The following is a 20,216-nucleotide window of genomic DNA, read 5'->3' as shown; positions in this document are numbered from 1 at the left end:
CTAGGATGATGAATTAATTTACACTCCAAACTCCACCTTCAAGTTTTTATTTCCTTGTATTGGTTTTCCCTATCATTCATTCATTAAACTGATATGTACAGAATGCCTAGTAAATGCTAATCGGTATGCTAAGGTACTATAGACACAATGGTAAACCATATAAACAGCTCCAGAAGTCAACATAGTACAATGGTTAGGAGCATGGGCCTAGTCAGAAAGACCTGGGTTAGATTCTGGTTTGGCTAATTACTAGCTCTTTGAATCATTGTCCTCATTTTTATTTATTTTTTAAAAAGATTTTATTTATTTATTCATGGGAGACACACAGGGAGAGAGAGAGAGAAGCAGAGACACAGGCAGAGGGAGAAGCAGGCTCCATGCAGGGAGCCCAATGTGGGACTCGATCCTGGGTCTCCAGGATCATGCCCTGGGCTGAAAGTGGCGCTAAACTTCTGCCCTGTCCTCATTTTTAAAATAAGGTGAAAGGGATGATATCTGGCTCAGTTGGAAGAGCATGTGATTCTCTATCTTGGGGTCGTGAGTTCAAGACCCATACTGGGTGTAGACATCACTTAAATGAATAAATAAAAACTTAAAATAAAATAAAATAAGGTGATAGGTATTTATTTTGCACTGTGCCTGGCTTAAATATTGAGTATAAGTGGCTTAGTAGTTACTACTACAATAAATAGGCATTGCTACTGTTACTATTATTAATGGAACTTACCATATTATGTACAATACACTATATTAACAGGCAAGGCCAGTATAGTCTGATAAGAACTATGATATGAATAAATATGTAATGCTGGTGAGCACAGAAGAGAGGTATTTAACCTAGATGTGGGGAGGGGAGAGTAGCTGGAGGTTTTGAAGCTGAAACCTGAGAATGAACAGAAATTACATAGGTGAACTGGGGCAAAGGTGGAGGGGAAAGCATAGTATTCAGGTCAGGGAGAATGATACATGCATAGGTTTGGGAACTGAAATACAGACTATGAAAGAGAAAAGCAAATGTTGAGCTCTTTTAGAAATCTAACGTGACATTATTCATGGCATTGTAAACTATGTTAAAGAATTCTGTTTTTCTCATAAGATCAATATGGAACTATTAAAAGGAGCTGGAAACTACTGGGAAGCTGGAGGGTGCCATAATCAGATTTCAGATTTAGAAAGAGAACCATAGCTGTAGTGTAAAGAATAGATTAAGGATAAAGTTGAAAGGTAAAAAAAAATTAGAGAGTGAAAACCCAGTTGGGAGACTTTGCAGTATGTCCAGTGCAAAATGATGATGGCCTGTTTGAGGACAGTGGCAGTGGAAATGGAAAGAAGAGATGTGAAGGTCTAATTCCTTTTGTCCTCCTTACTTCAAATTCAAAATATCTACCACTTTAATATTACCTGACAACTGTTATGTATTGTGTTAGGTACCAAAGATGAGAAAATGAGTAATACAAAGTAGATGTTCTCAAGGAACTTATATTCTAGAAGAGTTAGACATACAAAGAGATAAATCCTAAAACAGTAAGAGATTGCAATGGTATTTAGATAATCATATATAGGTACATACAATATTCTGTGGGTATTCTAAGTTTGGGATGGCATCTGACCCAGCTTGGTGTGGTGTGCAGTTTATGAGACAACGTCCCAAAATAGGTGATCTTACAAGACAAAGAAAATAGGAATATAAATTCTACATAGAGAGACCAGCACAAAAAAGGCCCTCAAAGAAGAAAAGATAAACCTTAACATAAAATCAGCAGGTTGGTCTTGCCAAAGAATGAAATAAAAGACACAGAGTTACAAACATAGAATATTATATAGATGGTTAGGAGGGGTTTAACCATAGACCAGTTAAAGACTTTGTACCTTATCTGGCAGACAGTAGAGAGCTACTAAAGTGTTACATGCAAAGACTTGACATAATGACATATGACACCTTATCTACTCCTAAAAGTCATTACTCTAAGTTCATCTTCTCAATTTCTTTTTCATCCTAGTCTATAACTGAATGGCATTTTATAAAACTGCATTACTATTTTACTTTTGAAATTTATGAATGTTTTACCTCTCGAGGAAAAGAATCTGTTTGAATTGTTTAGGAAGGGCATAGTCAGTTGACTAAAAAATATTTCGTAGGCTTATCAGAATTGACAGTGTTCTTTTAATTTTGAATTTTAGCTTATCTGAATACATTTCCTTATCTTGAAGAGCAAAAACATCAGATAAAGTTTTACATTACAACATTATGGCAAGTATCCAATATTTTAAAAGCTCTCTGATTTTTACAAATGTTTAAAAGAGTTATTTATCCTATGTCCTAACTTATCACATAAAGACACTTTCATTTTCCCATCAATCAAGATAAATGAATTCCTCTAAGACCGCTCTTCCACTTAATATTTCTATTGTAATAAGAACTCCAACTTCTTTAATAGGATGATGAATAATGATAACTTTGTTATCATTAACAGACCAAATGTAAAGCAGAATTTTATAATTACAACATCCACTCTAAGGATTTTTATAAGCCATAACCTTTATGCTATTATAGAGGATTTAAATGGAGTATACCAGGGTATATAACAAAATGAGGGGAGACTGTCATACATAAATTCTTGATCTAAAAAATGAAGGAGTGGGAAATGTTTGGCATTTTAAGTAAACCTAACAGATTTCCTCTGGTAAAAAATAAGAAGTGTTTAAGTCATTTACGTCTCACTTGAAACCAAACTGCGTATGCATCTTAGTTCAAATGGAGTCTTAGAACAAAGAAATCTGTTCTATTCCATGGAAAATCCTGCTGTAAACTTACAACTCTGAACATCACTAATCAATCTGAGGCATAACTAACAATTAAGAAAGAAATCCTTTAATTTCTACAACTTCCATAATTCATTTATTCCAGCTTATTTTAGAAATCACCACCTCAGTGAACATCTATTGACTTTGAACTTTTAGAAACTGCTACAGACGTGATGAGGGAAAACAGTGAGACAGATTATAGCTGCAGGAAAGAAGGATGAAGTACTCACCCTGTGCACAGAACTCAAATTGCTATTGTTTTATATGATGAAATAATCTAAGATAGTTCCATCCACACGCAAACAACTGCAAGTGTAAAGAATGTAGAACACATGTAGAATACATATATCACTCCCCAGTTTTTCAAACTCCAGTTTTAAAATCTTATTATTGACTTCAAACTCAAATAAACATGAAGATATTCTTATTTGAAGCTAATAACACAGACATAAGACTTTTCCCTTCTCTCTATACAACCAAACATTCTCTTTCTCTCTGTATTTCATGAAAGGCAATGATTCTTCAAAGAATTATAATACAACACAGAAGAAATTTCCACTAAACTTCAATATGTGAGGAAAAGTTTCATTATAAATCTAAATTAATTCAAAGGCATTTCCTGAATTCTTCGTGTTCTGACTGTTTAAAAATAGTGAAATTAATCTATTGATCATGAATACCAACCTATCTAGCCAAATAAAATGACTTCTAAGTCATGGCTTAAGGAGTATTTTTAAGAAAATTAAAACCAACAGAAAACATATCTTCTTAATAATATACAAAACTATCCACGTGCTTCACAAAACTGTTCACTACATGTATATATACCTGTGATAAAATCTGATATTTCATCAAATTCAATATGCGGTCTGAAGTTCCCAGCAGTTTTAAGATTGGATTCTTTTCTTTTCTGAGTATTTGTTTAAAATGTAATAAGATTCTATTCCTATTGCACTGGTGAACTGTATGTGCTGGAAGGGGAGTAAGAAAGACAAAGATGGAGAGAAGCCCTGATTCACTCTATATGACTTGATATATCTTTCTAAATACAAATCAAATTTGTAGGTTCATCACTTCTCTTGGTGGGAAGCAATATGCTAAAAATGAAACTAGACACACAAGTGAGACAGAAGGGAGTTTCTCAGATCAAGCAAGATTGGCAGAGAAGATTTGCTTTAGGAACTCTCAGAATCTGGACAAAAGAAGCAGCAAAATCATCACAGCTTCCCCCTAAACTTAATAAGCTTCTTTTACTCTCCAGAGAACATAAAACACCCTATTCTACTTGTTATTTCTATCTGTAAATGAAAAACTATTTTTGTATTTTGATCTCACTCATGGAAATGTGGCAACATTGCTCCTGAATCTCTGCTGATATTTCCAACCAATTTATTTAGAATCAGATTGAATTTTTAAAGGAAGAAGTATTTTAAGGCATTTAACTTCTATGCAAATCAAACACATTTTTTCTGTATAGGCTGTCACTACTAAATGAGTATTGAAAGCAAAAACAAAGAAAAACCAGAAAGCACAGGATAAAAACATGTAGAATTGCAGAAAAGAGTCCATAACTAGAAGACCACACATGGAACAAACCCAATTCCTATCCTACTCTTAAGGTCTTATGTAAATCAGTTGCTTTGTTTTTATTCTTCTTCTTTCCCATCCTCTCAATTATTTGTTAATAATAATTCTGGATTTAAGGCAACCTAGTAGAATTTCTCATTTGGTGAAATTCTCAGGCACTTGGTGAGACAGGTCATTTTAACTGCTTAATGTTGGCAATGAATTCAAAGTCAAAGTACTATCTCACCAGTAGACCATTTGGAATTTGAAATTCTACACATTGTTTTAGGTATAAATTAGGTATTTTATAAATAAGATGACCGTCTCAATCAAATCAGCACTAGTTATAGAAATTTAATCATGTAGTTTTTCCCAGTGGCAAGTGATTAGGTCTTTAGTTGATTTGATGTTCCATGAATTGAGAAATCTAAGAATCAAAAGAGTTGGAAAATGAATTTTGTCATTTCTTCTTCCTCATCCTCTGGCTCTGCTTCAATCTTTTTCATCTTCTCTGTACATGTGCTTCCTCAAATGTTGCATAAATATATATATATATATTAATACCTGTCAGCTTTCCTACAGAGAAATTTAATTGCCAGCAAACTATGTAAACTGCCTTCTTCTCATAATCACCCAGTTCCTCTGATGATATATAAACCTAAGTTTGTTGAGCCCAAACCCAAGTTTGTTGAGTCCCACTGGCAGAAACTCAAATAATGCAGTAATAAAATGCAAATAAGACCAAGTATTAGAATAGTATCATATGTGAGAAACCTCAGAACTCAAACCTTTTGTTTTTGAAGGAATTGCTGGTGATGGGCAATTCAAAACTAAATAGCAAGAGACTGATATCAACGACTCTTTCCAGAAAAACCAACATATCTTCATTGTTGTTACTGTCCTCACAACTGTCACAGTGTTTAGGTAGATAAGAGAGCTGCTTAATCACATGGAAGCCCAGTTTCTCTATACATGCACATAAAGTATCAGGTTCACACTAAATGATATGAACAGCATTTAGCTGCATCATTATGGTGGTGATTAATACACACAGAATAACATAAACAGTAGCTACAAACTATCAAAAGGCATTATTCCTAAATATTCTTCAACCAAGGGGCTGAGTGGTAACATCTCCTTCTATCCTAAATGACACTTTAGGTACTGGTTATCCACAGAGTGTAGTGAGTATAGTACATCTGAAATTACAAAACTGCCTCTAAAAAAGTACTTATTCTCTCACATTTATGAAACATTTATTAATGGTCTACTATGTGCCAAGCACTATGTACTATGTGCTAGGTACTCAGGATATAGTAAAAGCAAGATTGCAAAGAAACTCTGGATGATGGCCTAAATGTTTCCTCTAATTTTTCAATTTTGACTTCCCTATGAATTACTGGATCATTAGCACTGAAAATAAAACGTCAAAAATAATCTGGTTTTGGAGACAGGGAATGGTATAAGAGCCTCCTACATACATGAAATGGTGAAAACTGGACAGGTATAACATCTCTTAGATTCTAATTTATAATTTATTAAGATTTAAAAGCATCTTAGAACATACAAAATATAACAAGATAGCATAAATTAAAAGGGAAACAAAAAAGGAAAAATGAAGGGAGCAATTATAAAATAAAGCCAGGACAGTTAAAAACTTTGGCTTTTGGTAGTTAAAAAAAATTCAGACGTAAGCATTCCAGTAAATAACTGAAGTAGAGAAACCTTATCAGTTATTCTAGCCAATATCCTTTTAATGAGATTTTAAAAAGACCAACTGCTTTCAAGTACTATTATGTATTAAACCAAGAATTTTTTTTCAGGGTTCAATTATCAGTTACATTCTTAAAAAAGATATGATGAAAAGTTCTGCTGGACCGTTTCTTAGAGTACCATTTCACAAAAGCTGATAGCATGACCCTCAATGCAGGTTTGTTTTTTTTTTTTTTTTTAATGTTGTCTGTTAAATTCAGAAAACTGAGCTGATAGATCTAAAGTCCCTATGAAAGAAAATCAGAATGCCAAAGAAAGAGGTATGCCTGGTTAGGCTACTCTTGCACCCGGACATGAAGGGGGTATCCTCTGCAAATTAGGATGAAATTTTCAATATATAGACAAATAGGTACTTAGAAGTTCCACTCTATATAACATAGCTTCAAAATTTTTATCCCATGAAACTTTATCTACATGCATTTCTTTTTTTTTTTTTTAAGATTTTTATTTATTTATTCATGAGAGACAGACAGAGAGAGAGAGAGAGAGAGAGAGAGAGACAGGCAGAGGGAGAAGCAGGCTCCATGCGGGGAGCCCAATGCAGGACTCGATCCCGGGACTCCAGGATCACGCCCCGGGCGGAAGGCAGGCTCTAAACCACTGAGCCACCCAGGGATCCCCTCTACATGAATTTCTAGGCATGCCCAGGGTCCAAGAATTCAACATACTGAAATAGGACGTGATCCCTGGAAACTTATGTATCTGCAATAGTTATACAAGATGGTGAACTGCATTACTATGAACAAGAGTAAGACTTAGTACGTTACCACCAACAGTCATGGATCTGGTCAAAGAAGGCTGTAGTAAAGTTTCTTCATCATTAAATTGTTTCTTAAGTTCTTCTACAGATTCCAGATGGAGTTGAAGAAATTCTGCTGTTGCTGCTGATGCTTCTTCTTTAACAGGATCTATCATTCTCTTTAGAAGTACTAGGTCATCCTTTCGGACTTTCAAACAAAGTTTCTCCATTTCTCGAATATTGGAACGGAGTTGCTATAAAAGAAAAAAAAATCATTAAAGCCACCATCTGTTAAAATACCTTTATTTTCAGAGGTAATCTGTGATAATGATCACGAATGGAAATGATTTCCAGTGTCCTCTACAACAAAAGCTACCTATAACATTTTTCTATTTTTCATGTCTTTAATCAAATTGAGCTTAAGAACTCATATTCTCATGTTTTGAATTTATTTAGCATTTTTTCCTTCATTAAATGTGATTATTACAAAGGTAACAAACACTCTTCATAATAAACCAAACAGTGTAGAACATATCAAGAAAAACTTAATGATTTCCCTCTTCACCAATCCAACCACCTCTTTTAACCCAGTCCTCCTACACATTTCCCAATGCTCATGCAAACATTAACATATATAGACTTTCCTTTTACAATGAAATGGATAACATGTGCAGGATAATCTATAATTTGTTATTCCTCACCCCAGTGATGTAACAATACCATCATGGGTATACTGTACTCCATGGTATGGATGTATAATTACATAAAGGGTCACTGCATAAATAATAATTTATTAAATAATATTATTTATTAAATAATAATTTATGCAGTGACCCTTCCAAGTGATCAACAGTCATGCATGTTGTTTCCAAAACAGGAGTCTTTGAATATATCCTAATATACCATAACAGTATATATTAGTATTATAGTATATACATTGTACTGTATTTTGTAGAAATGATTCCCAAAAGTGAGAGTACTCAAAGGATCATGTGCTTTATTTCAATAGCTATTATCAGTAGCTAAAGTAAATAGTTACCTAAGTAAGAATTTATATTACCACCAAAGTATGAGTTTTCCCACATACTGCCAGTACTACATGGTTATCTCACTGTTGCTTTAATTGCATTTCTGAGTGAAGTTACTGGATTTATATCAAATTATTTCCTCCTCTTTTTAGAATCATCTACTGACATAATCATAAATTTTCCTCTAATATGCTGATACGAGTTATGGGTAGGTTTCATAATATAGAGCCATCTTTACGTTCCTGAGAAAAACTCTTCCTGATCACATATATAATTTTTTGGACTCTATTAGCTAATAAATTACTTGGACTTTAACACATGTCTGTCTATATGTGCGTGCGTCTATATTATCTTTACTAGATTTAAACTCACTATAAGAGGTTTGGGGTTGTGCTAGCTTCACAGAACGACATGGGGAGTTTTCCATCTTTTCCAATGGCCTATACTTTGAAAACATAAAAACCAAAAATATTGTTTGACAATTAAATAGAACTTACTTGCATGAACGATCTGAGTATGATGCTTCTGAAAAATTATAGATCTCTATAGTATTGACCATATATTTTAGAATATACTTTAATATTTGTGTAATATCTTAAATTCTTCTCCCCTATTGCACTTCCACATATTCTAATGCAAGTTCTGTATAATAGGACAGAATGTATTAACTTCTTTAATTTCTCAAGTACCTACTCTGGGTGAAGTATTACATCCTATATTCTTACATTCCACATTATTAACTTATAGAAAAATCAGATCAAAGAAAACTTGCTTAGAATTTACTTAATTTTATCTAGTAGCAAAGCTTAGTTAAATTAAAACCCGGGTATTTTTTTATTAAGTTTTCATTTTAATTCCAGCATAGTTAACATGTAGAATTATATTAGTTTCCTGTGTACAAGACAGCAATACAACAATTCCATACAATACCCAGTGCTCATCCCAAGTACACTCCTTAATCCCCATCACATATTCTCCCACCTCCCTCCCTTCTAGTAACCATCAGTTTGTTCTCAGTTTATAGTTTGTTTCTAGGTTTCTCTTTTCTCCTTTGCTGGTTTTGTTCCTTAAATTCCACATATGAGTGAAATCATATGGTTTTGTCTTTCTCTTATTCTATTTAGCATTGTACTCTCTAGCTCCATCCATGTTGTTCCAAACGGTAAGATTTCATTCTTTTTTTGGTAATGGGTGAATAATATTCTGGTATGTGTGTATCACATCTTCTTTATCCATTCATCTATCCATGGGCACCTGGCCTGCTTCCATAATTTAGCTATTGTAAATACTACTACTATAAACATAGGGGTGCGTGTATCTCTTTGAATTAGGGCTTTTGTATTTTGGGGGTAAATAACCAGTATTGCAATACTGGATTGTAGGGTAGTTTTATTTTTAACTTTCTGAGGAGCCTCCTTACTGTTTCCGCAGTGGCTGCACCAGTTTGCATTCCCATCAACAGTGCATGAGGATTCATTTTTTTTCCATATCCTCACCAGTGCTTATTTCTTGTGTTTTTGATTTTAGCATTCTGACAAGATAATTGATTTCTCTGACAAGTGTAAGGTGACATCTCATTGTAGTTTTGTTTTACATTTCCCTGATAATGAGTGATGTTGTGTATTACTTCATGTGTCTGTTGGCCATCTGGATGTCTTCTTTGAAGAAATGTCTGTTCATGTTTTCTGTCAACTTTTAATTGGATTGTTTGTTTTCGGGGTGTTGAATTGTATCAGTTCTTTATCTTTTGGATACCAACTCTTTATTGGATATGTCATTTGCAAATATCTTCTTGCATTCAGTAGGTTGCCTTTTAGCTTTGTTGATTGTTTCCTTTGCTGTGCAGAAGCTTTTTATTTTGATGTAGTCCCAATAGTTTATTTTTTTATTTCCCTTGCCTTAGGATATCTATCTAGAAAAATGTTGCTATGGCCAATATTAGAAAAATTACTGCCTGTGCTCTCTTCTAGGATTTTTTTTTTCCTTCTAGGATTTTTATGAAAACCTACGTATTGGGATCCCTGGGTGGCGCAGCGGTTTAGCGCCTGCCTTTGGCCCAGGGCGCAATCCTGGAGACCTGGGATCAAATCCCACGTCGGGCTCCCGGTGCATGGAGCCTGCTTCTCCCTCTGCCTATGTCTCTGCCTCTCTCTCTCTCTCTCTCTCTCTCTCTGTGTGTGACTATCATAAATAAATAAAAATTAAAAAAAAAAGAAAGAAAACCTACGTATTCTTAAAAGTCCAGCAATCTTCCCATTAAACTATAACCATAATTCATATATATGGTACCTTAATATAATCTAAGGTATTTATTTTATTCTAGCAAAATTAAAAACAATTCTGGAAAAAATAGTTTAGCTACAACCTAATGTATCTTGTGAGATATTCTGGGTGAATAAAAAAAGTTGTGTTTCCATCTTGCCATGACTCTATATTTTCTTTAACCTTCTGTCACTCTTATGTGAACTAGAAAACCTAAGGATAACTGTACTGTAAGTTTAAAATATGTGATATAGGGGATCCTTGGGTGGCTCAGCGGTTTAGCACCTGCCTTTGGCCCAGGGCACGATCCTGGAGTCACGGGATAGAGTCCCACGTCGGGCTCCCGGCACGGAGCCTGCTTCTCTCTCTGCCTGTGTCTCTGCCTCTCTCTCTCTCTCTCTCTCTCTCTATCATAAATAAATAAATAAATCTTTAAAAAAATAAAATAATAAAATAAAATAAAATATGTGATATGCAAGCATTACTACGGAAAAATCATAGAACATAGAGGCATATGTGATCATCTAATACAATCTTATGATTTTACAAGAGGGAAACTGGACTCCAGATGGAACACAGTGGCAGAATTAGGTCTAGTGTCCAGTTTTCAAGTCCTGGAACAATACTATTTCTAACATACCACCAATTCTTGGCTGTGCAATTCCTTTCTGAACTACAGTTGTAAAGCTTGGTTACGTAGTTGCCACATAGTCCACAAAATATTTTAGGCAGTATTATCTTGGAGAAGCATTAAAGTTTCTGCAGCTAACGACCATTTGCTTATGACATTCTTCCTCTCTTATAGAATTTGTACATGTTTATGTCCCCAAATTATAGTGTCTGGAATTCTATTGCTAAGGGTAGAGAGGAAAATGTTAAAAGAAAGAAAACATCCACTGAACTATAAAATCTGACACTAAAGTAACAAAAACAAAAATAATGGCTAAATTTCTATTAACACTTACTATAAGCTGTCCATTGTACTATGTATTTACCTTCATCTTTTTTACCTCCACAGCTTACCTTTAAGCAGATATTACTACTATGCTCATTTGGCAGAAAATTAAAGACATTTTTAAGTTTTTTTTTAAAATATTTTACCTATTTATTCATTGGGGGGGGGGAGGCAGAGATACAGGCAGAGGGAAAAGCAGGCTCCCCAGAGGGAGCCCAATGCAGGACTTGATCCCAGACCCCAGGATCCAAAGGCAGATGCTCAACCGCTGAGCCACCAAGGCGTCCCCCACAAGACATTTTTTTTTAAAAAGCCCAGGATTACACTTCTAGTAAAAAGTACAGCCAGGAATTAAATCCAGGCTACAGAGCATATGTTCTCAACAACTTTTGTACATAGCTATACTATCCAACAGAAATATAATGCAAGCCATAAATATAAGGTATATATATATATATATATATATATATATATATATATAATATTTAAACTTTATAATAGTCACATTAAAAAGTAAAAAGAAACAAGTTAAGTTTAATGTTTTATTTAACCAAATACATTCAAAATATTACCATTTCAACATGTGATCAATATAAAACTTATTAATGAAATATTTTACATTCATAGCACATCTCAATTCAAACTAGCCACATTTTTTTCAAAGGGGACTTGAAGTCATGACCCTGAGATCAAGACCTGACCTGAGATCAAGAGTCAGACATTTAATAGACTAAGCCACCCAGGTACCCCCAAATTAACCACACTGCAAGTGCTCAACAATTAAATGTGGCTAGGAGCTACCGTATTAGCACAGCAACAGAATCGCTCCAAAATCAAATAAAAGGAACAGGATAGTAAGGCCATATGTGAAAAATATAAAGTAGGTATTTCTGCCTCTGGGTGTAGCAAGATAGATAATTCAAACTAACCCTCTCACCAATGACTAGTTAAAGCATTGGCAATGAAACAAATGACAAAGAAACAAAATTCAAAGGCATCAAAAAGCAAATAAAATAGTAAAAAGTTTGTAGGCCATGAACTAGACAAAGGTGGAAAACCACAGGTGAGTCCTGAACTCAAAGCCACATCTGCTTGGAGGTATTTATTTACCAGAGTGTTTGACAGCCTCACAAATTTCTGGGTAAAATACTCAATGCGGGGGCCTGCTAAATATAACCACTATGGTGCTTTGAGCTGGGATCTGAAAGAGCTGTACCCAGAGAGCACAGGTGATCCTGAAATAAATCAGCCCTCACATGAACTATAGTTTGGCTTCCAGTCTTTTGGGTAGTGTATAAAAATTTTAATCCTTGAAACTATATAAAGATAATCGTGGGGCAGCATGGGTGGGTCAGCGGCTTGTGCTGCCTTCAGCCCAGGGTGTGATCCTGGAGACCCAGGATCGAGTCCCACGTCAGGCTCCCTGCACAGGGCCTGCTTCTCCCTCTGTGTCTCAGCCTCTCTTGCTGTCTCTCTGTGTCTCTCCTGAATAAATAAATAAAATCTTTAAAAAAAAAAAGGTAATTGTAGAAAATCAGTACCCCAGGGGCTTAGAGGCAGTAAATGAAATCCTCTCTAGGGGAAGATAATATTATCCCTATCCTCAAATAATTTCTATAAATAAGTTTTCAAATATAATGCCCACCAAAGATAATTAAGCACAGAAGGACAAACACAACATGGAGAAAGAATAGCAGAAACAATAGACAATAGGAGCATCCAAAGGGACATTTGATATGCATAAAAGCAAATGTAGCCTAAAAAACTATGGTTACTTTGTCCAAAGATATAAAAACCAAGCTTGGAAATTCAGCAAACAATGGAATTATAAAAAGCAAAATACAGGTTTTTAAAAAGAATGAATATTCTATAGTTTAAAAATAGAGTATAGAGGGGTACCTGGGTGTCTCAGTTAAATGTCTGAGTCTTGATTTTGGCTCAGGTCATGATCTCATGGGTAAATCAAGCACTGTGTTGGGCTCTATGTTCAGTGGGGAGTCTGCTTGAAGATTCTCTCCCTCTGCCTCTCCCCCCATGTGCTCTTTCTCTCTTTCTAAAATAAATAAATAAATCTTTAAAAATAAAGTATACAAAAGAAAAAGTTTAATAAGAGTTTAGCTGTGGAGCACCTGGGTGGCTCAGTCAGTTAAGCATCTGCCTTCAGCTCAGGTCCTGATCCTAGGGTCCTGGGATCGAGCCCCACCTGCTCTCCATCTCCCTCTGCCTGTCACTCCCCCTGGCTTGTGTTCTCATCCTGTCAAATAAATACATAAATAATTTTTTTAAATAGCTGCATATTAGACCAACTCAAGACTTAGTAAACTGAAAACTAGATATGAAGAAACAATGTAAAACTATGTAAAAAAGAAACTATGTAAAAAATATAGAGGAGAGATAAAAGACATAGGATATAGTTAGAGAAGAATACAAAATACATCTACTTAGAATCCTAGAAAAGTACACAAAATAAATTTGAATAGATAATGACTAAGATATCAAGCCACAGATTCAAGAAGGTCAACAAATCTCAATAAGCATAAATAAAAAGAAAAACATATAGCCAAATAGGGAAAAAAGAAAAGAGAGAGGGTAGGACCTCTCAGAAGGAGCTCAGAAGGAGCTCAAAGGAGCTAGAGGCAATACAAATTCTTGCAAAATAGTCTTACCACTTCAGAGGCACTACTGCCAATGTTGCACATGCTGCAGTTAACCTTCAAACCAGATGTGTGTCTACTCTGTTATGTAACATCTGGTTCCTTCATCCAACATAACTAGTCCAACTTTTTTTCTTCTATCAGTCACATTCTGGGATCCAATATATAAATCCAACATTACATGTATTATGTATAACTGTTCTAAAGATTCTTATTTTCTGTGTACTCTATGTATTAGAATAGCATACACTGCCATATAATGTAAAAACAAAATCTATATATAAATAATGAAACCAACTATCCATGGGTTATACCAACAAAAACAATAAATCTTGAACAATGACAAAAAAAAAAAAAAAGCAGTGTCACACCCAGTAGGCAATAATAAAGATCAGAAAAAGAAACAGTAAGACTATAATATGACTTCTCAAAGCAACAAAAGCCAGAAGAGAGCAGAATGATACATTCAAACTATGGAGAAAAAACTGCTATCAAGCTAAAATTTTATACCCAGCAAATATATCTTTCAGGTAAAATGAATATAAAAACTGAAGGAATCTATCTCCAGGAAATACACAGTAAATATAAAGATGTCCTTCAGAAAGAATAATAATCAATCCAGATATTAAGTTGGAGATGCAGAAAGAAATGAAGTATATTTAAAAAATAGTAAGAAGAAGAAAAAAAAACAGTAAAAGTATAAATCTACATGACCAGTAACTATACTAAAACAATAATATCTTTTAAATACATGTGTAAGATTAAAATAGCATTTAATCTTGGGGGGGGGCATATATACAACTAAAATATTTCAAGCTACCTATACAATCTATATTGTTTATGATGTATATTGTAATTTCTAAGAGTATATAATTCCAAAACTAACAAGAGAACAGTTGGGTCAGTAAAAAAAAAATACAAGTGAAGATGGGATATGAAAAAGAACACAGATTATGTGAAGGAAGTAGAAAGCACATAAGAGGCTGTAAGATCTAAACCTAAATACATCAACAATTACATTAAACATAAGTGGAATATTCCAGTTAACAGAAAAATTTTCAGACAGGAAAATATATGAAACTCAAGAAATACATCTAAAATACAAAGACAGTTAAAAAAAAGGGTAAAATAACAAACCATGTACAGCTGACCCTTGAACAACATGGGTTTGAATCTGCAGATTCAATAAATTAGACTAAATTTGAAAAAAGGTTCATTGTTTTGGTGGAACTTGACATGCTGAATCCAAAATGTATATGGAACTGCATATATAGGCTGATACTAGCTTTGAAGAAGATTAAGAAAACTTCCTCTATTAGATATCAATTGATTATAAAGCCACAATAATTAATACAGTGTGGTATTAGTGCAAGAATAGACAAATACACCAATGAGACAGACAGCCAAGAAACCACCCAAACTTATATGCACTGAATTTACAACAAAGGTGGCACTGCAGAGAAGCATGATCTTTCCAAAACACAGTGCTTGGCCATTTGGGTATCCACATGGGAAAAAAATAAAACTGAACACACCACTTTACATGATACACAATAATCAACTAGATGGATTATAGACCTAAATGTGAAAGGCACCACAACAGAACATCTTTATGACATTAGGATAGGAAATACCTCTTATATGTGGCACAAAAAGCACCTAGAAAAAACTGATAGTCTTGACTATATTAAACTAAATGAACTTCTAGTCATCAAGGAATACAATAAAGACAGTAAAAGATTAACCACTAAGTGGAAGAAAACTGCAACACATACGCTGATAAAGTGGTCACAGACAGAATAAAGAACTCATAGCTAAGAAAAAGACAAAAAACCTGTACAAATGTGGGCAAGAACTCTAAATGGGCACTGCTCATAAACAAAGAGTTACACACAGCACCTGGGTGGCTCAGTCAGTTGAGTGTCTGACTTGATTTTGCCTCAGGTCTTGATCTCAGAGTCATGAGGCCCTGTCGGGTTCCCAGCTCAACAGGGAGTCTGCTTCTCTGTCTCTCTCCCTCTCCCTGTTTGTGCTTTCTCTCTCTCTTAAGTAAATAAATAAATCTTCAAAAAAATAAAAAAACACCCAAACAAACCCAGAGTTACTCAATCTGACTAATAGGTAAAATTAAATTAAACCATAGTTAGCTACCCACCAGAATAAAGTTTGACTTTCCTAAATATTGGTGAGGATGTGGAGACCACAGGAATTCACATTCATTGCTGGAAGGAGTATAAAATTAGTACAATTATTTTGGAAAAGTTTGTCATTATACTACAGTTAAAATAAGGATGCCTAATGAACCAACAATTCCTGTCCTAGGAATACATTTAACAGGAATGTATGCATGCATATACAAGTAAAAATATACAAGAATGTTAATGGCATCTATAATAGAAAATGAAAACAAAACAAAGAAACCTAAAAATAACCCAAGTGACCATCAACATATCATAGTATATGCTTACCAAACACTATGGTAAACTCATACAATGGACTGTATACAGTAAAGAAAATGAATGAATACTGCTATAGGCAACAACACAGATAAATCTCAAGCCAGACACAAAGGATATATTCTGTTTATTTAAATTTATATAATGTTCAAAAACAGACTAAATTAATCTATAGCTTAATGAGACATTTTGGTTTTAAAACTATACAGAAATATTAACAAGCAATGACCACATAAATCAAGATAGTAATTACTTTTGGTGGAAGAAAAGCAGTTGTTATAGGAAAGAGGCTATAAAGGGTTTCTAGGATGCTGGCAATTTTCTACTTCTTGATCTGAATAGTAGTTATGTGAGTATTCCCACTACAATTTGGTTAGGTGTATATTTATGTTGTATATATTTACAGCACATATGTTATATTTCACAATAAAAAGTTTTAATAACATTTTTAGAAAAGAGCATTATATTAACCTGTATGGCCAATTAAGGATAGAAACAAGTGTTTTTCTTAAAGGAGTTTAAGACTAAGACTTTATTTATTTATTCATGAGAGATACAGAGAGGGGGCAGAGACACAGGCAGAGGGAGAAGCAGGCTCCATCAGGGAGGCCAATGCGGGACTCAATCCTGGATCCCAGGATCACACCCTGAGTCAAAGGCAGACGATCAACTGCTGAGCCACCCAGGCGTCCCAAGGATAGAAACAAGTTTGAAAGCATTTGGGTAGGGGTAAAAATGAGTATCAACCTAAGTATGGAAGTATATTACCTATCACCTTGTTGGATAAAAGATTAATTCATTCATTTGACTAGATTGTGCAGTTGTAAGGACAGAGACTATGCTTGTCTCTGACACTATACCATAGTGTTCTTAATGCCATATTTGATCCCTGATACATGGTTCAATTCAATAAATACGTAAATGAATGAATGCTTTCTTAATATTTTCCACAAAGTGGCAAAACAGTACTTCAACAACAAAAGAGATCTCCAACTCTCAAGAATGCAACTAGATCTGTTTCCTAAGAATGCATAATATAAGCCACTAAGCATATGAAACATTTCATCTTTCATTAGCTGGAAGAAATAATGAACCATTTTTTTGGATTTTTTTCTGACATACAAGCATAAAATAGTGACGTGGAAATGAAACCCATGAGAAAAAGCAACCATACCACCTTGGAGTTCTTAATCGTTAAAAAAGGAATAATGGAAACACTGATACTTTAGAGAAGTGAATTAAGTTTTTTCTGGAGAAAATACCTCTGTGATACCATAGAAATTATATGTAATAGGAAGAACTTTTTTGAAAGAGAAAGATAGTTTCTAAAAGGTGAAATGCTGACACTATAAATAAAAAAAAAATTAATCTGGTAAGAAAAGAAAGTGGCATCTAAAGAATCCACTATGGTTGTGTATGGTGTGCTATAAGTTCAGAATTTTAAGAGACTTGTTAAAAAAAAAGAAAGCAAGCCATGTGAACAAGGATGAATACAAAAGAGTGGTGTGAAACAAGGAGATTCATGTAAGTAAAGTAAGAGCCCAGAATGAGCGGAGGCTGAAGAAAAATGTTAAGAACAATAAAAAGGATTTAAAAAATACATGTAGAGCAAGAACAAGAAAGGAGGATTAGGTCTACTGCTTGGGGCAGATGGTATAATGTTAACAGATGATGCAGAGAAAGCACAACTACCAAATTCCTATATTGCTTTTGACTCTCTATTAAGGACAAATATTCAAAATGGAAAGGAGCATAAGAAACATACTCAAAGGAAATCTGAAATATCTTATTGTAAGAATCTAGACAGGCTTCATGAAGGAAGTGCAATTTGAGCTGTCCCTAAAGAATGTATTAGGAAAGCAGAAGATATTAAATAGGCCAAACTGGGGAAGGACAGAGGTGTAGTAGAAGGGTAGAAGTCTTCTAAATACTATATTTTGTCAATTTTAAGACACATCTTTCCCACATTCTAACATCTCTGAAATTGGAATGCATCTTAAAATAGATGTCAAAAAAAAAAAAGCAATGGGCCATTCTTAACTGGCAGCACTTTTCTTCCTTGGAGGTACACAAAACAATGGTGTATCTTACAATAGATGGTACCTAAGATTTCATTTCCTCCCTGAGGTTCTATAGTACCTATGCCAATCAGAGTAGAGGTCAAAAACCTAAATCCTGATTAATCAGCTTTTAAGTACCTCAAGGCAAAATTAAAATTTAAATTCAATTGAAGCTCATAATAATCTAAAATAATTTATCTTCTAATAGCACTCCATGACCATGGAGCCAAAACAGAGCCACTCAGGAGCCCCAGGAGCAGTATCTTTCTAAATGTTTTCTGAAATCTACTATCTCAGAATCTCTAAGGTACATCCTAGAAATCTGTGTTCTCAAGAAGTTCTGTATCACCATTGTTATGGAAACTAGGCTGATCAAGAGCATTCAGAAAGGTTTTATGGCAATGCGGGGGACTGCTCCAATCAAGCCTAATAAATCATAAAAGTAAGATCCGAAAGAATCAAAGTATTTTCAAGTATCTTAACTATATTTCATAATGAAACTCAAGAAGATTTATAGGAACATGAAAATACCTAGCACTCAAAAAAAAAAAAAAAAAAAAATCTAGCATTCAGCCAGGCAAGGGCCTCCCAATCAAAGATCATTGGAAACACAGAGAAATAGGAAAATATGACCCATAATGAGAATAATCACTTGATTGAAACTGACCCAGAATAAGCAGATATATTAGAATAAGCAGAAAAGGATAGTAAAACAGTTATTATAAATGTATTCCATATGTTTAAAAAGTTAAGTAGAGACACAGAAGATATAAAGAGACCCAAATCAGGGCACCTGGCTGACTCAGTCAGTAGAGCATGCAACTCTTGATCTCAGGATCCTGAGTTCAAGCCCCATGCTAGGGGTAGAGCCTACTTAGTAAAAAGAGAGAGAGAGAGAGAGAGAAAGAGAGAGAGAGACCTCCCCCAAAATCAAGGTTCTAGAATTTAAAAATGTAAGATGTGTGATTAAAAATGCACTGAATATATTAACAGCAGATTGGATGCTGCTGCTAAGACTAATAAACATGAAGGCACAGAAATAACACCAATCAAAATGAAACACACGGAGAAAGAAGAATCCAAAAAAAAAAGTTAAAAGCTTCAGTAAGTTGTAAGATAACCTCAAGCAGTCTAACACATGTGTAATTGGAGTCTCTGAAGAAGAGGAGAAATAGGAAGGGACAGAAAAATATTTAAAAAATAATAGCCAAAATTTTTCAAATTTGATGTAAACTATAAACCTAAAGATCCATGATGTTCTACAACTTGAAAGCACAAGAATTGTGAAGAAAATGTCACCAAAGTTCATCATAATTGAAGTACTCAAAGCCAGGGATAAAGGGAAAACTATAAAAGCAACCAGAGAATAAAGACATATTACACAATGAAAATAGTAAGTTTCATAGGTAGCAGGATAAGGAGATACAACAGAATAAAAAATACTCAATTCAAAATAAAACTGAAACATCAATCACAAATTAAAATTACAATTTCATAAAACAGCTTGGCACTTTCTTAAATAGTTAAGGAGTAACAATAATATGATCCAGCCATTCCCATAAGTATTTATTCAAGAGAAATGAAATCCTTTGTTCATACAAGGTCCTGTACTCAAAATGTTCGTAGCAGCTTTATTTTTAATAACTCTAAACTGGAAACAATCCAAATTTTTATCACAGATAAACAAGCTGTGGTATACTCATACAACAGAATACCTACTCAACAATGGAAAGGAATGAAATAACGATACACATTGTAATACGAATGAACCTCAAAATATTTATACAGAGTGAAAGAAGCCAGACAAAATAAGTGCTTATTTCATGATTCTATTTATATAAAATTCTAGGAAATCCAAACGCTGTACAGTGATTGCTTGGGTACTCAGTGTGTGTGTGTCTGTGTGTGTGTGCATGCA

The 20,216-nt window shown here is 34.3% G+C and overlaps 1 protein-coding gene across 5 annotated transcripts in view; it reads right to left on the bottom strand.

Moving 5' to 3' along the window:
• The window catches only part of STX17 (syntaxin 17), a 73,227-nt gene that overhangs the window by 24,006 nt on the left and 29,005 nt on the right, over window positions 1-20,216 (bottom strand). For 4 of the 5 annotated variants that reach the window (XR_012038363.1, XR_012038362.1, XM_072842112.1 and 1 more), the window contains exon 4: window positions 6,912-7,137. Coding sequence is in view for 3 of the 5 variants with exons in the window: in XM_072842112.1 (XP_072698213.1) it covers window positions 6,912-7,137 (226 nt within the window). In the remaining 2 variants the exon portion in view is untranslated. Of the gene's footprint in view, window positions 1-6,911; window positions 7,138-15,937; window positions 16,005-20,216 lie in introns of all 5 variants that reach the window. The other variant, XM_072842114.1, reaches the window with a different exon arrangement.

This window comes from Canis lupus, chromosome 10 (genome assembly GCF_048164855.1).
Source record: "Canis lupus baileyi chromosome 10, mCanLup2.hap1, whole genome shotgun sequence".
Classification (NCBI taxonomy): domain Eukaryota; kingdom Metazoa; phylum Chordata; class Mammalia; order Carnivora; family Canidae; genus Canis; species Canis lupus.
The sequence above is the reverse complement of the archived record's forward strand: the minus strand, read 5'-3'. Positions and strand labels throughout refer to the sequence as shown.